The sequence below is a fragment of the Cordyceps militaris genome (assembly GCF_000225605.1).
Source record: "Cordyceps militaris CM01 unplaced genomic scaffold CCM_S00004, whole genome shotgun sequence".
In the NCBI taxonomy this organism is placed as follows: domain Eukaryota; kingdom Fungi; phylum Ascomycota; class Sordariomycetes; order Hypocreales; family Cordycipitaceae; genus Cordyceps; species Cordyceps militaris.
In genome coordinates, this window is record NW_006271972.1 from 104,717 (window position 1) to 120,712 (window position 15,996).

Below are 15,996 nucleotides of genomic sequence, written 5' to 3' on the forward strand. Positions count from 1 at the left end.
TACATATGGCCAACGCATCAAAACATTGGGGCGAGTTAAATTATCCCAAGAAAGCGAACGGAGGGTGAGCAGACGGAGAGGGACTTTGGAAGCCACGGAATCTGGCGTACGAATACGCGACCAAATTGGAAAAAAGAAGCAACAAAGAGAAATTTTACCAAATTTGTTTACGTACATCCACGAGTGAGTCCACCGTGCACAGAATGACAAGTGATGAACATGGGCTGAGGGAGATGCTGCCCGCGCAGAGAAGGTACATTTTGCCCCCCTCTTCTCTCTCCCGCGAACCGAGAGACGGAATATGCAAAGCGAGAATTGGCCCTAGAAGGAAGGCGAAATATTCGTTCCATGACAAGGGGCGTGTATCTCACTCGCGTGCAGTTGTGGCGGGCGTTGAGTCAGGATCTGCAGGCTGTCTTTCAACAGGCCGGAGCTGGGCGAGCGAAGAAACATGTCAAATGCATGATGCAGCGTGGGCCCCGCTGTGGAAAGTCGGAAGAAATTTGCCAGAGAAGAAAAATCGAAAGAGGCAAACCCTTGTTGCGGAGAGAGAGAGAGAGCCAATGCCGCACCATCGCCAGCCTTCTCGCCACGACGGGCGCCCGCAACTCCCCGCGGAACACAGAGGGTGTACAGACGGCAGCGTGCCGTATCTGCCAAGGTGGTTGCATCTGGTAGACCCAACCCAGGAAACAAAAACCATGAGTTCCCATCAGTGCATAGGTAGTTACTAGTCGACTGTTGCGCGAAACAGTGTAGTCGGTCCTGGTGCAGGTCGAGACGCGAGTGTTTTTTTTCCGGGGCTGCAAAGCAGGACGGATGATGCAGCAGCCAGGCAGGCAAGACGGGGGCCTAGCTACTGCATCTATTTAGTGCGGCGAGGCCGAGTCTTTTTGCCTTTGCTGTGGATGATGCGCTGGCAGTTGATATGGGCTCCAAGCGGACTTGCGTAGCCGGTAGTCTGTTGCTGAGTCTTGATGGCAACCCGCCCTTTTCTCTTGAGACTGTAGGCGGTTGCAGCTTCTTGCGCCCCTGTGGTGGCAGACAAGACAATGACTTTTGAATAACAGATGAGCATACGAGATGCACATGTTTTTAAAGTTGTGCAAGTGGACCGGCATATGGTTTATCTTTTATGGAAGAAGTTGCCGATTGTTTACTGCAGTAGGGCAAATGCAGCCGGCGGCTGGGACTTGGCTGGCTGCTGGCTGCTGGCTGGCGGGTGGCGTGGGCAAATCCCCCAAAAAGCCATCTACCGACATGGGCTCAAAGGTTTTGGGGGCACCATAAAGCCATTGGTGCGCTCTCTTTTGAGCACAGAGACAGAGACAAGTCGACAGGCTAGAGATGTTGGAAGCGAAAGGTATCGAGTTGATGACGGCAATGTGCATCTTCATGGTACGACGATACGTTACCATTTCATCGAGGACTTGGCCTCGTACAAGGCCGGCCCTCAGCAGCAAGGTGGGCGGCGGCCTGGTGGCGACTTGGTGATTACTGCGGACACCCTAGTTGGATGATTTTTTTCTGATTTTTCCGATCGTGTTATTGTTGTTGTTGTTGTTTTATTCCGATGGAGAAGCACATCTGCTGCAATCACTCGCAGGACGCCACCGAGAGGGGGGGTCTTTGGTGGACGGTAACGGTGACGGCACCGCGTAGAACCACCTCGCGGTGCCATTGACGAGGCCATGGCGGTAATTTCGGGATTCTAGAAACTTAAGGACTTGGTCTGTGAGGCATAGCATTGCCTCGTGTCATCCTGGCACACTGGAAGCCAATGACTCGAGCCGTGGAATAATTCTAGTTCGATTGCTGGCTGGTCCCCTCCAAGCCTTGCCCCTCCAGCGCCCCTCCTTGACGAGCAGAGAGACGGACCCCTCACTTTTGATATCCTGGTGCAGAACGGGGTGCAGGCGGGCTACAGGAGCATCGCGGTCCAGATGAAGGCGGTACTTTATTATTATGCTCCAAGGTGACTGCATCAGTCCATCTAGGGGTACCTGGGCAGCTCTCTTGAAGCGAGTTCGACTTTCCTACCGCGAAGACAGCCCCTCACCTGCAGCAACCATCGACCAGGCTAAAACTAGCTTCTTCCCATCTACAAACACACACGCCCTGTCGTCCCACGCACCCCCCCTCCAAGGACCTCTTTGCAAGTTCATCTATCGGCTTCCTTTTTGCCTTTTTCCTTTTTCCTTTTTCCGCCAACGCCTCGCCAAGCATCCAACTCCTTCATTATCCACTAACGGGTACGCTACACAAAGTTTGGAGCACTGCTGACGCACCGCCAGCATCAACGAACCAAACACAACGGATTACCGCCGCCGTATAGAACGACTTTACAAGAAGCCAAGCCAAAGAGGAACTATCCAAAAAGCAAAAGATAGTATTCTTAGCACTCTCCAAACGTGGGGTTGATGGCTTTTACGGGCGCCTAGATGAAACACATCGAACAAAACCCTTTTTTCTATATTTCATGCTCTAATGCACAACCGGCCCCATGTTGGCGCCTATTGGATCTTGCCTGCCAAGGATCGTCTCTCGTCCCAAGAACCGAGACAAAGACACCGCACATACAGAGGAGTAAAGCGATGGCAAGTGCGGCGCGAAGAAAACGGCGCCCATAAAAGCAGGCACGCAAGTCCACCGCCAATTCGGAATTGCCCACAATGGAAGCGGCTGTCGTGCCTGATTCGCTCATGACGAGCTGCCAAATTGAATAACACCAACGCGCATCTGCTGCCTGTGCCCACCCAGCCATCAAACAACCGATTTGCTAGTTACGCCGGTTGGCCGGGTCTTTGCCTGGACTTTCCCAGCATTATTATGGGTGGCAGGTCACTTTTACGCAGAGCCAAAAGGCCGGTCGGCATTACCTCAACATGCCCGAATCTACCAGCACGAGATATAATAGCCAATGAATTATCCGTCCACGGTACCAGGCACTAGTGTGTTTGCATGCCCTTTCAGCTTCCAGGATACGATTATACTTGTGCAAACCGAGGGCAAAAAGACCAGAACAGCGAGCATCACGTCAATCTAGAAAATCCGACGTCTTCTAGGCCATTCCACAAGGGTACCGAGTAAAACTACATTCTACCAACTGCAATTGAGCATCCGATTTCATCACGTCATGCCCATCGCCGGCGCATGCACACGATCCGCTGAACTTAGGTTCCCTGATTATGGAATATATGTTTGCATGTGCATAATTACTGGCACGTATTTTGCACATATACTTGTACATATATTGGTGCCAGGCCCATGGGACATGACGATCATCAGCGTTGACGGCGCCGCCGACGTCCAAGCGGCCCTTTCGCGTGCTGTTAACTTGCTGGCAATTGACCCCGCGCGCCACACGACGCCTTCATGTCCATAGGCACATGGTGAAGTAGCAACCCATGAGGCGTGCCCTGCACTCATTTGGCTGTTGATATTATACCCAGCAGCACTGCCAACACATCATTGCATCTGGGCGGGGGTTGAGGGCTCAGACAGCAGGCAGGGCCATTGACACGAGTGCCTCGCGACACCCCTCCATTGACAAGGCAGCCAATCATATGTGCCTTGCTCACCGGTTTCTTCACTCGGAAAATGAGGGAGGCGGCCATGCGCTTTGCCGCCACCACTTGCCCGTCTACTGGTGTATCACGACATAACCTCATCTCAACCTCAGGTCAGTGAGGCGGGCCTGTAGGAAAAAAGACGTGGGCTGATGGCACACACAGTATCGAAGCAGAAAAACAAGAACAGCAGGGTCCAATAGCACGACACCCACACCCAGCCAAAGTGCAGAAAGTAGCAGTGACGGTGCCAGCTGCACCAGTGGCCAAGCTAACGATCCACCATAATCCACCTCCCAGCCACCTTCTCAAGTTTCCACAGGCTGTTCATGCACAAGCCTTTTGGTTATTAACCTGAGGTGGTATGGGAGAGAACAGAGGGCCTTCCTCTACTGCTCACCGACCTCGACCTGTTCGCGTCTGAGGATGTATGTACACTCCGGGCCCTTGTACATACGCTGGCTAGACCCGGCCACCGCAGATAGCTATGGGTATACTTGGTGCATCAACCCCGACCCTTGGCAGGTCACTGACTGTGAACTGCTGCGGAGTTGAAGCCAGCCATTGATTTGACGTGTTCCTTCTGATATTGCACCGCGCGCGAGAACTCAACTAGTGCAACCAGGACTTGGTCCAAGGAATATGGAGTCTGTACTCCGTAGACCTACTGGGGTCGCCAAACCTCAGTGCCAGCCCCCCCTTGTCGGTGCTCCCCGCTAGATTTGCACAGGATCTCTGGCGATACGCCAGTCCCAGGAATCCGGCCAGTCGGAAGTGCCAATTGAGCGAGCACGGATGGGATCATTCCAGCGCCGCTGCGTCTGTCAAACTTTGTCAATTCGCGCCCGAATATGTGGTATTACTTGACACGACGGCAAGAGCGGAGAATATTACTGGACGTCTGCCATTTTCTTGTGCGCGAAACATGTCGGCAGCTATTAACAGTGTACACATGCACGAAAGTGCGCTACTCTGGAGAAAAGACGCGGCGTGGTGGCCCTTGTGCGAATTGCGCTGCGATCAGTTACAGGTTCCGTCTGCACAGAGATCTCTTGGGGTCCGGCGTCTACCATGGATTCTGCACTGGTATATGCCGTCAAGCAAGCCGCTCGCAGCAATTATGCTAAAACCGTCTAATATAGCAGGCAAGTATGTCGGCGTCTGGGCCACTTAGTCGGGTCTCCAGTAGTTAGTTCCAACTCGCCACCGCGGCACCACAACAGACGGCGTACAGATGGTTATTCCTGGCAGCTGCATGGGAAGCCATATTGGGGTGGAGTTTTCTTGTCTAGCAAGTTTGGCCAGCACAGTACCAACGGCGGCCAAACGGCCCCATTGGAGCGGTGGGCGGGCTTTTGCTGCGGAGCCAGCAAAAAGATTGAACAGTTCCCGAGTCGCGCTCTCAGACGCAAGCCGGGGGGGACTCTGTATAAAAATGACGTCTCATACGAAACGGCAGAGGGCAAGGTGACGACTCACCTCGCTTGCGTTGCCATTCGCGCCTATTCGACCGGGAACTCATGGGAGCAGAATTGAGTAGGCAATGGCCCGTCTCGATGGAAATGATTTGGTTTTCTCTTTTGCCTCTCTGTGCTGGCCGAAGGCGACCTGCCCTTGCCATGCGCCGCGGTGGAGCGTCCTAGGCTCGAGTGGCCGTGTATCAACTGGCAACTAGCTACGCCAACACATCAAGATGGGTCACACTCAGTCGAGAGCCGCAGTCGCCTGCTCGCCATTATTTTCCCTGGCTGGCCTCGTTCTTTCTCTGGCCTGGCTGCATCTCTCTACCAGTACGCCGCGGCGCGCGCGTTGCCATACTTTGCACACCCCTCCCCTCCCCGGGTGCACGCTAATGGACTCATGATGATAATGCTGTACCGATTTGCAAATTAAAATAGCCCTGCGCTACTGCACATACCGTTGGTTTGTGTGTGTGCTGTTGTTTTTTTCTTTACTGCCGGAACCCTTAATCGCTTACATATATACACGCCTTTCCCCCGATCTTCCGCCACCACGACCAGACCATCCAGACACACATTGACAGACCGACCTCTTTTACACTCTTCGCTTCTCTCCCCCGATGCCAGTCTCGTTACTCGGCCTTTGTTCTTGTTGATACTTTTCTTGTCACTTTCTGTTTTGATCTTTGCCCGTTGACATTGGGTGCCCGACTTGCTGTTCCTTTGCAGCAACACGACGACTTTCACGAGCGCAATTCCTGCCCCAATTGGTGGAGCAGAAACTAGAATAGCCACCCACGCCAAAAGTCCCCCTCCAAGTACACCAGCCTCTGAGGCGACGCCGATATATTCTCTCTGCGGCCGGCTTGATCTCTTGCGGCTCTTCAATCTTTTACATTGCAAACGGCGATTGTGTAAATCTGGTTTCACAATGGCTGGTTTTTATATGCAGTACCTGGAAAGTAAGTCACCAATGGCGGTCATTGCAGTGTACAACATTGCTTGCGTCTTGTGCAAGCAACTCTTTTGGTTCTCGGGAAGATGCCCGCGTGTTTTCTCAACAGCCCGGCGCAAACTTAACCTCCCACCCCTCCCCTTCGAGATGTTTTACATACCATGCTCGAGTCACCTCCCAAACTAACCGAGCGTCTTTTCCAGGCCTCTGCCGCCGCCGTGGATGGACGGACCCCGCCTACGAATGTTACCGCGACATAAATGGCTTCACGTGCCACGTCCTTGTCAACGGACGCGAGTACCAGACCGATCTGTCGTACGAGTCGGATGGGCTGGCCCAGGAAAACGCTGCCATGCGTGCGTTCATGGTCTGCCGCAACTTTTCCGTCAACGGGGGCATGCTGGCCCGCAACGGCATCGTCCAAGGTCTGCCCGCCGCCGCAGAGAGCAGTCGACGACGGAGGAGCCGCCACACGACGTCGTCTCGCGACAGCTCCGACCAGGGCAGTGGAGGGCGACGGTCGGGTCACCACTCAAGCAGCAGCTCGACTGCTTCGTTTGATTAGCAAGAAATCCGACAGGGCATACGCCCGTTGTCTCGTCTTGTTAATTACATGCGGGGAGTGGGCGGCGCAAACGTATACAGCAGTGGATACTGATTGATGAACCTGGCGGCGTTGTACAACGCTGAAGAGGTTTCCAGGGCCAGCCACAACATCTGTTTGCGAATCGGGGTCTCAGTGTGGAACGAGACGAAAAAAATATGCCCGCGAGGGAGAAACAAGAAAAGAAAGAGAGAGAGAGAGAGAGAGAGAGAGCAAAGCACAAAGCAAAGCCTTATAGGTGGTTGAAAGACTTCACAGCGTTCCAAGCACAACATGTTTGGAATGACCCGTGGCTTCTTGCTTTTCTGCTGCGTATTACCATTTACCTTGGGGAACACACACAACTCACACACTCACACGGCCCCCGCTTGTCGAAACGCAAGATGGGATGAATTGCGACGAAATAAAGAAAAGCAAACGAGCGATCCGATTGATGTTTATGCCAACACACTTACGACTTAATGACGAAACGAAACGAACCCTTTTTTTAGACTTGCTTTTTTTTTACACTTCTTCTTTTTTGCCATTTCAAATTTTACGATTCTGATGCCTTTATGTTGATTTGAATTACTTTCCTTTATTTTTGCTTGGCCCAGATTTGAATGGACGGCCACTGCGGTTCCCATTATGATTTGCCCTCTCCCACAATGACTTGCTCTCACATGATGGTTTACTTTATTGTTCTTCCTTTTCTTTCTTCTTTCTCTTGCTCTGCGAGTCTCGGCTTCCTTGTTGAGGAAGTTGGTCAGTCATGGACATTGGGGTTTGCTGTGGTCGCCTTGCAGGGACGAGACTTGAACCATACTTTTTATTTTCTTCCCTGGATATACAAGCCGCCGATGCTTGATTGACTACATATGAAGCTTATGTTTATGACGGAGGAGACAAAATAAAATTGTCATTTGAGTTCTTTTTCACCTTGTCGTTTCCAACTTACCACCACCCATGGGCGCGGAGAACGGGTCGCAGCGTGTGCTACATCGCTGCTTGAAGTCTCCCCACAAACCTCTCTGGTATACTTGCTACTACAGCAAGGCTACAGCTCCGGGCTCTGGGGGAAGTCATGTCACGCTACCTCGTGCATCAGTGGGAGACGAGCTGCTTGTCTCACACGGCACACCACTCGTGCATGCTAGCGCGTCTTCCCTGAACCGGGTACACAGCTCCTCGGGGCTGGGTGACCCGTGGGCGAATGGGCTTGGGATCACGACCGGGGTGTCGTCGCTGCAGTGCGGCCAATAAACCTGGGGATCAAAGGCCGCAGGGTGGGTTTGCGGTCGGCGGTGTGGTAACACGAGGGGATATCGCGGCTAATAAAATCTGCATCCCGCCCAGATTGGGCAGCTTGTACTTTTCAGGCAAACACATCGTGGCCAAGTAAAATGTAGCGCATCAGCTCAGACAGCGACGAACATGGATCTGTCGATTGAAGTCCCGGTCTGGAAGCTGGTTATAGCTCATATCCTGGGCATTATTTGGTATTTGGTGAGTGACACGGCGGTTCCACATCCGGCTCGATTACGCAGTTATATGTTCCGATATCGTAGAAATCTTGATTAAATTCATGGTAGCGGGGCTTGCCTGAAGAACCATGCTCGAAGCTTAATACTGTTTCTGGCGATGCTACTACATCAGCCGGTCATCGCGGAGGACAAACAACTGGCAAGACTTAGCCAGATCGCCATTGCTAGGGCTGGCCGCTCTAGCTGTGGCAAAAGGCATCAGCGCGTAAAGTGGCCGAAGAGTGCTGGAAGACCGACTCATGAGCTGCGATGCCGTCATCTCCATTCCTTGTCGTGTGGCATCGTGTGTGCGTTGTGCGTTGTGCTCGTGTAAGTGGGTGGTGGCTAAGTTGCTACGCGGCTTATGACAAGGCTCTTGATGGGTGTGACAAGCGAGACGCGATTCGGACACTAGCGTAGTAATATATTCCCCAAAAAAAAGATACCTCTCGGGAGATTTTTGAGTTTCGCTTGTTCTTTGTTTGGCGCAACTAGCGGCGTATTTGCTCATCAACTTCTTTATTACTTCTGCTGCTGCTGCTGCTTCTGCTGCTCCTCTCGTAGTTGCTACTCCTTCAAATATCGTTTGCTTTGATGAAATATCCCGCAGATTCTCTACGTACCCCATCTTTATGACACAAGTGAACAGCTACCAGCCTTCTTTTTAGCTAACCCGCTGCGTGGCTTCATGGTGGTGTGGATGGGGTGGGTTCATTGCTTGCAGACCATAGATGCAAGGGAGCTTTTTGAGGCGAAAATGGCTGTGCGAGTTGGGGGCATGTGCATGCAGAGGGCAACTATAATTTCTCAGGTCTCGATATACGCCTTCATTGCTCAAGATGGCTCGGAATGTTTGCGAGCCGCCCGTTGTTGTGTGGTGACAAGCATCGGCTCCGCTGGCACCTGGTGTGGCAGCGCCATTTCGATGTTGCGTTGCGGAGTCCAAGGCTGCATTATGTCTGCCGCTCATGCATGTTACCCCCATGTGCAGCACGCATCTATCTTGCATTACTCGTCGCTCGATTGGCAGGGCCTGGTGCATAACCGCTGTAGATTTCGTGCCCCATAGTGTGCTCGGTCCGTGGAGAGATGCTGTCGTGCTCAACGGCAGCGCATCGTGAGCGAAGTAATTCTGCGGGCTACCTAATCTAAATATTAGAAATGTTAGTTTCTCACTTGATGATGCGTGCCAAGTAGCAACGGGCGACGGAGCAAATCCAAAGCCTAGCCTTGGCGTCGAAATAAGACGTGGCCAGGCTAGACTATAAGTGAAGGCAAAAACGGGTTGGTACGACGGGCAACGGCGAGGCCCCGATAGAGACGCAAGGAGGGGAGGGGTGTGTGTATTCATGGGCCCGATGGCCACCCATTCCTGACGGCGATACGCAGTGATCAGATGAGCTTGGATGCTTGGTATGTGCCTCGGATGGCGGGGCAGGACGACGACACCCTCCCCAAATCAGCCGGCTGCGATGGAAGCTGGTGCAGTGTCGTTCCAATTTGTCGACTGGATCTGCCATGAATCCTTCAGCACAAGTGGTTGGCAGCCTCATGTCGCTCAAATGGCACCACCACGCCATCATGGAACGATCCCAGCCACTTGTGTAGTTGACTGTTCCAAGGCTGACTGGTGGCTGCAGGTATCTTTATAGCCCGATAGAGACGCGATAGTTATATGTACCCAGTTTTTGGTGAGACAGATCTGGCATTTTCGCCCGCCTAGCAAAGTCAGTTCCAGATTCTGTGTCAGATCTTCGTCGGTGTTTTTTGTGGCTTGCCCTGCTGCTGATTGAGGCGTACCAGAAAGAGGATTGCCATCGGGTTGTGTGGTTTGTCCAAAGTACACATTGCTATAAGCACAGTGATTCAATTCGAAGGAACGCATTATTTAATAATAGGCATGAAGAATAGGGGGCATTTTGGCGACGAGCTGCTCCTTCCTCGCGAACGCTGATAACGGTGTGGCCAAGGCGCTCTCGCCTACCTGGCGAATCAGCGAACCGCCTGGCTTCTGCAGAATTTACCCCCTTCTACCACTCGGGAGAAATACATTTCAAAGAAAAATTCATTCTAGATTCATGGGGAAGCTTCAGATTGAGACTTTCTCTATGTACAATGGCTTGCATTAATACGGACGCTAAAGTCGCAAACCACCACACCGGCTCACTGCCTGCAAACGAAGCCATGTATACCCCTGAACCTTCTCAGAAGCCAAACAGTGGGAAAAGGAAGCTCACGATAAACGCAGACCAGTTCCAGGAGCTTCATGAGGCGAAAAGAGACACCTTTCGCCGGGACGGCTTGTACGATGCCCCAGATGTTCACAGCAAGGCCCTAGCACCAGACACCTATGCCAGGACAAACGGTGTCGACGGAGACAACTTTTCGGATTTGAACGACTTTCCAGATAGCGAATTTGACAATGCGGACTTTGAGTTGAATCGACTAGCTGCTCATAACTCACCTATACTGGCCAAGCAGCCCGGAGCCCAAGTTTTCGGCGATGATGTCTGGCAATTTATCAGTCTCCCGCCTTCTCCGGACGAGAAGCAGCCGCCATCAAGTGTTCTACGCGAATTTGACAATATTTCCACGTCGACGAACACGACAAAATTTGACCCTACCCTGCAATTTTCGCCCCCAAAGTCGACCTCTCCCGCTATCGACGAGATAACCAGCTGCGACAAAGGCGTCAGCGACGACATCAGTTGGGACTACGTCAAAAACCAACTTCGGGATAGATACAACCACCGAACGCCAAGTTGCGTCAACGGTCGTGCTGCGATTAATTCCGCAGAACCATCACCTCGAATCCAGCCAGCGACACCACCATCAACGGCCGTTGCCGCACCGGCTGGGATGATACTTCGCCCCTACAAAACCTGGTTCCATATTCGAGAGATGTTGGAAGCAAAAGAGTCCATGTATAAGAATCAACCAGGCGTCAAATTCGAACTATTTGCTCGGGTTGTATACACACGTCGAGAGAACTTTGAAAAGAAACAACTGTTCCAACTGCGCGACTTGTTCAAAATTAATCTGCCCTACATCTCTGGAGTTCTGCTGCATTAGGAGAATGGAGACTCTGCTGATGTAGCCGCCAGAGATCTATTGAAGAGTAAGGACCCCGCTGCCAAGTGTTATTGCCAATGCATTCTGCAGAAAGACACCCGAGCTGAGTTTGGCTACTCGCTCATTTTACAAACGATACGCGAGACCAAGTGGAAGGAAATTATGGCGGCCATGGACATTTTGGGAAGAAGGGATTTAGACGATCCTCGAATGTGTTCCCCATACTGAGAAAATGTATAAAAAGTGATCTTCTTCATAAACAATAGCCCTGTTGCTTAGCTTTCTCTAAACTAGATGACCTCTATTAGCTCTATATATCATCTATCAGCAGCAACGCAATCTCGAAAATAAACATCTAATTCTTGAGCACACATGACTCTATCGTCCACCCATCCCTCACAGGCGCACACTGGACTTGAGGCGAGGTACAATGCGGCTCTGGGCCACGGATCGGAGCTCATCCAGGTCGTGTTGCGAGAGACGGGGCTTGTCGCCGCGTCGGCGTTGCCAGCTCTCGTCCGTCTCGACAATCGCCGCGCCGTCGTCGGCACCCGTGGGGTCGGCAAACTGATACGAGCGGTACTCGCAGTTTTCCCAACTGGTTGCTATACACATATTAGCCATGTGTCGTGCTAATGTCCTAGCAAAAAAAAAAAACGGCCAGAATGTACGTACCGCCTCCGTTGGGGAGATCCTGGAACTCGTCCGTCAAAAAGTGCAGGAACGCGCCGTGCGTGACCACCACAATGTGGCCGTCCGTGTGGACGCCGGCCAGCTCCCGCAGCGCCCGTCGCGCCTCGCGCGCGCGCGCCTCAATCTTGTCCTTTGTCGGCTCAAACGGCGTGTCGCCCAGCTTGTCGGTCCACACGCCGTCGCGGACGCGGCTCAGGTCCGCCGCGTCGCCAAACTCTTTTGCCAAGACGGCCACGGCCGAGCCCGTGTCCGACGGCTGGTCTGACAGCTCCTGCAGGGTGTCGAGCGCGACGATGGGCCCGCCGTCGCCGTCGCCGCCAAAGGCCCGGATACAGGTCCAGAGCGTGCGGCGCATGGGCGAGGCGACGAGGCGGGTGAGCCGGGCGTGGTGGGGAAAGGCGGCGCGGAGATTGCGGCACTGCTGCTCGCCGAGCGGCGTCAGGTCCGGATCGTGCAGCTTCTCGTTTTCGACGCTCAGGTTGTGGTAGCCCTGCGCGTGGCGGACGAGGTGAATGGTGGGGGTCATGGTGATGTGATGTGCCTGTTTTTTTTCGGTGATGTGTGAAAGTTGACCGCGGGGAGGGAGGAGGGGGGGGGGGTTGTGTTCGGCTGCGCGATTTTGGAATGAGGGGAGGTGGATGAGAGGAAGAAGGATATATATATGCGGCGTTGGCGGATTGAGAAGTGAGTGAATGGAAACAAGAAATGGGTGATTGGATATATGAGTGAGTAGCAAAGAACAGAAAACCCTGGACAAGTCAAGTAAGTGCATCATCGGCTCTTAAAACAACGACAGCGCGGCACCCAGTCACCGATCGAGCACACCAGGCAAGTTTTTTTAATGCGGGTCATTGGGCACAATGCCGCACAATGCCGCCAATTGTCCAACATTACAAACCACAGCCGAAGACGGCCTCGTCAGTGACTGGACTTGCTCCGATCGCGACCTTCCCCCCCACCGCGGAGGGGATTTCTCTTGTTGCGGTTACGGAACCCGGACCAATACGAACCTTGGCCGCTAGCCCACGGCTATGCAGGAAAACGAGGGCCGCGGAAATGTATTAGTGCATGTATATACTGGTATATTTGGGGCCAAGCGGCATTGTAGACATTGTAAACCTGTCAAGTGCCCCACGTTTTGTATAGCGTCAAGCTCGGCCGAGGAGATGCAGTCGTCAGAAGTAAACGGCTATGAAAGAAATGACTTGTAAGAAGAGACAAGAAGAGAAACGCATGGGTGAGTTTGATCCGGTCCGCGCATCGCAAAGTAGCTGTCAGTGACGGCCTAGCCTTTCAACGTGGTATATTATGATAGCCTATTGGATATGCATATTGCGGCTACTCCATCTCTATCCGACTACTGTACGTATAGCGTTATACGCTGGTCCATATCTCTCTGCCTTGGTTGGTAGTGTAAACAAGATCAAAATAACTTCCCAAAAACGCCGTCGATGATTCGGACTATCCGACACTCGGTAGTTCGACACTCTTCGCGATAGCTCGTTGCGCAGGTGAGCCGCAGCAGACCTCAGGTGTCCCATACTACAGTTCGATAAGTGCTTCCTCTTGTGCGGGCTGTTGCCTCGCGGGCTCATGCTGCGGGACAGAGGGGAGCTGCCCAGCGTATCCCCAGCTCTGAGGGGCCGGTTGCGATGGCGCCGGCGCCGGCGTGTGGGCCGCCTGCTGCCAGTAGGGCTGCTGATGGGTTCTCGGCACAGCTTGCTGAGGAGGTTGCTGTGTCTGGGGAGGCGGTTGAGACGGCTGCGCTTGCGCTGGCACAGGGGTACTCTGTGTCTGAGATGATACTGATCCGCGGTTGTATTGCATTTGTTGGAGGTTAGGGTATGGTGACTGCGTAGCATCTGGCACAGGGCCGGGTGCTGATGGGCCGGACGGAGATTGCACTGGGGGAGGCGCGCTAGGATTGGCATAATACGCCAAATTCGGATCGGCAGACGGTGACATGTGAGGCTGATGTGATGCCTGCATCGGGTTCGGTTCTGTCTGCTGCGGCATCGATGGATAACGACCCTGAGCCAAGTCAGGTCTTGCGCCATATGGTGCAAACTGGGGCTGGTTTGGTTGTGCTTGATGTAGATTGGGGTTTCGCATGGACGGGTAAGCTGGCTGTTGCCCAGTGTAGAAAGACTCTCCGTGCGCGCTGCCCGTATTTTGTGCCGAGATGGATGGATACGGCCCGGCATGGTGGCGGACAGGAGCTGGACTGAAACCGAGATGTTGTTGACTGTACGCCTTAGATAGCCGCTCTTCAAGCATCCGGTCGTAGTATCGCACAACAGTTGACAGTTTAGCATGCAAATCGAGTAATGCGTCTATACTCACTTGTTAGGCACTGCATAAAGCTCGCTATGAGTGGCAGACGTACCGTGCTTGCTCATCGTTTCGCCGTATGTGCGGGCGAGCTTCGGCCGCAGCGTGCCAATGCTGTCATATAGTTCTTGGATTTGGGGTTCTCGAAGAATCGTGCCGGGAGGCTGCGTCTGAAGGCGGTCGACCAACGTGGAGAATAGGTTGATGTTTTCGGCTTCGACGGGGGTGAGTTCGTACTCGTTCTTGGGCATGGTAAATGTGTTGGCCGTGGTCCCGGAAGGTGGTGCGGTTTGCTGCTTCAGCGCAGCACTGTGGTTTTGCTTCTGCTCTTCCATATCGGCCAACGATGCAGCAATCGCAGCGCACAGGTCGGCATCTTCCTCCTCGGCTTGCTTCGCGGTAGCTGAGTCGTTGGGTTTGTTACCGTTGATTGGCAAGGAAACCTTGCCCTTGGTCGGGCCGCTGACCTCCTCCAAGCTCATAGCCAGAGCCTTCTTGATGTCTTCGTCAAAGTCGTCCTCGACACGAGCATTGCGCGGCTGCATAGCTGTGGTGCTCTTGGTCTTGTGCGGGTATGTAGGCGAGCGATCTTGCAAGGGACCTAGCTCCTTGTAGCCCTTACCGGTGACTTTCGCATAGCAACCGTCGTCGACCCGAACCGGTGTGTGTATTCCAAGATGAGGAAGCGCAACAGTCTTGCTCGAGCACTGTTGGTCGAAGCAGTTTCCACAGTTGCGGCAATGGTGCTTTCGGTTCGTAAAGGTAAAGGCGGTGCGGCACCGCATGCAAACCTCTGAGTCGGCCCATTCCGGGGGCTGGTAGCTTGTCAGTCTCGGCCTGCTTGGTAGCGCTTTGAAGCCGTCAACATACCGCGTTACTGTCGATCATGCTGCTCGCAACCGCAATCTTGGGTGGAAATTGATAGCCGTCGCGCTGGAGTGTTCGGTACACTTCTCCGATATACGAGAGCTCATAGCGGCCTTCAGTGGCTCCGGCCCAAGACTGAATGAACTCAAGGATCTTGGACTTGACCTCGGCATTGACTGCACCTGCTCCGACAGCTTGAAGAAGCGATACCATGTTGTCCATGAACTCGCGAGAGGCAATCTCGGCCAGGAAATGGGAGCCACCATTCTTGACGCACGTGTCGGTGAGCTGCGGCATGATTAGTTATGAAGGCGTTATATTTTGTGAGAGCTTGCTCTTATACATTCAAAGCACTAATTTGTGTATTTGGGTTTTTGTTGCCTATGCGACGTTTGAGGCTGCGCATGGCCTCTTTCGGCGCCACCGTCTTGGATCGAATGACATCGGAGATTTCGAGGTTGAGGGCGATGTCCTCGCTAAAGGGACAGTTAGCGCATATCTTGAGGGTGGCTGAAGGCGCGTACAGGCTGCTGCCAGTGGCCTTTTCAATCTGTTCGTCCAGAGCCGTGTTGGCCGACGACGACCACCAGGACATCATTTTGAAATGAGTGTACGGGCGGCTCGCTCGGTACCGCGCGGGAATGCAGTGCTGCGGTTGTAGGAGTCGTTGGAGAACAGAAGTCGATGCAAAATCAGCGGTGGCGATGGGAAAGGCCGTTGAAAGGCGAGGGCTGCGGAGGTGAAGACGAGCTTGAGTCAAGGTCAATGTTCTAGGCACGATACATTAGCTTGCCTCCACGCGGTGACGACGTATGTTGTGGTGCGACCCACAGCAGGTGGCGTTGCGTCAGAAGGGCAGAAGGCAGGCTGGGCTTAGCCATCCAACCAACCAGCCTCGCATTTCAGGGTGCCTCTCCGGCACGGGACAGCCCAATGGAATCGG

At 53.3% G+C, this 15,996-nt stretch overlaps 4 protein-coding genes across 4 annotated transcripts; 2 read left to right on the forward strand and 2 right to left on the reverse strand.

Moving 5' to 3' along the window:
- Positions 1 to 5,960: 5,960 nt before the first annotated feature.
- On the forward strand, positions 5,961 to 6,549 carry CCM_05067 (uncharacterized protein; the record flags this gene model as incomplete). Its single annotated transcript, XM_006670213.1, has 2 exons — positions 5,961 to 5,991; positions 6,188 to 6,549. The coding sequence occupies 2 exons, from the start codon at positions 5,961 to 5,963 to the stop codon at positions 6,547 to 6,549; spliced, it is 393 nt and encodes a 130-aa protein (XP_006670276.1).
- Positions 6,550 to 10,205: 3,656 nt separating this feature from the next.
- On the forward strand, positions 10,206 to 11,162 carry CCM_05068 (uncharacterized protein; the record flags this gene model as incomplete). Its single annotated transcript, XM_006670214.1, has 1 exon — positions 10,206 to 11,162. The coding sequence occupies one exon, from the start codon at positions 10,206 to 10,208 to the stop codon at positions 11,160 to 11,162; it is 957 nt and encodes a 318-aa protein (XP_006670277.1).
- Positions 11,163 to 11,558: 396 nt separating this feature from the next.
- Positions 11,559 to 12,381, reverse strand: CCM_05069 (phosphoglycerate mutase family protein; the record flags this gene model as incomplete). Its single annotated transcript, XM_006670215.1, has 2 exons — positions 11,559 to 11,767; positions 11,838 to 12,381. The coding sequence occupies 2 exons, from the start codon at positions 12,379 to 12,381 to the stop codon at positions 11,559 to 11,561; spliced, it is 753 nt and encodes a 250-aa protein (XP_006670278.1).
- A 364-nt stretch (positions 12,382 to 12,745) lies between these two features.
- Positions 12,746 to 15,350, reverse strand: CCM_05070 (vacuolar sorting-associated protein (Vps27), putative; the record flags this gene model as incomplete). Its single annotated transcript, XM_006670216.1, has 4 exons — positions 12,746 to 12,884; positions 13,399 to 14,197; positions 14,242 to 15,001; positions 15,057 to 15,350. 4 exons carry the CDS (start codon positions 15,348 to 15,350, stop codon positions 12,746 to 12,748), a joined length of 1,992 nt encoding a protein of 663 aa, XP_006670279.1.
- Between the last annotated feature and the right edge of the window lie 646 nt (positions 15,351 to 15,996).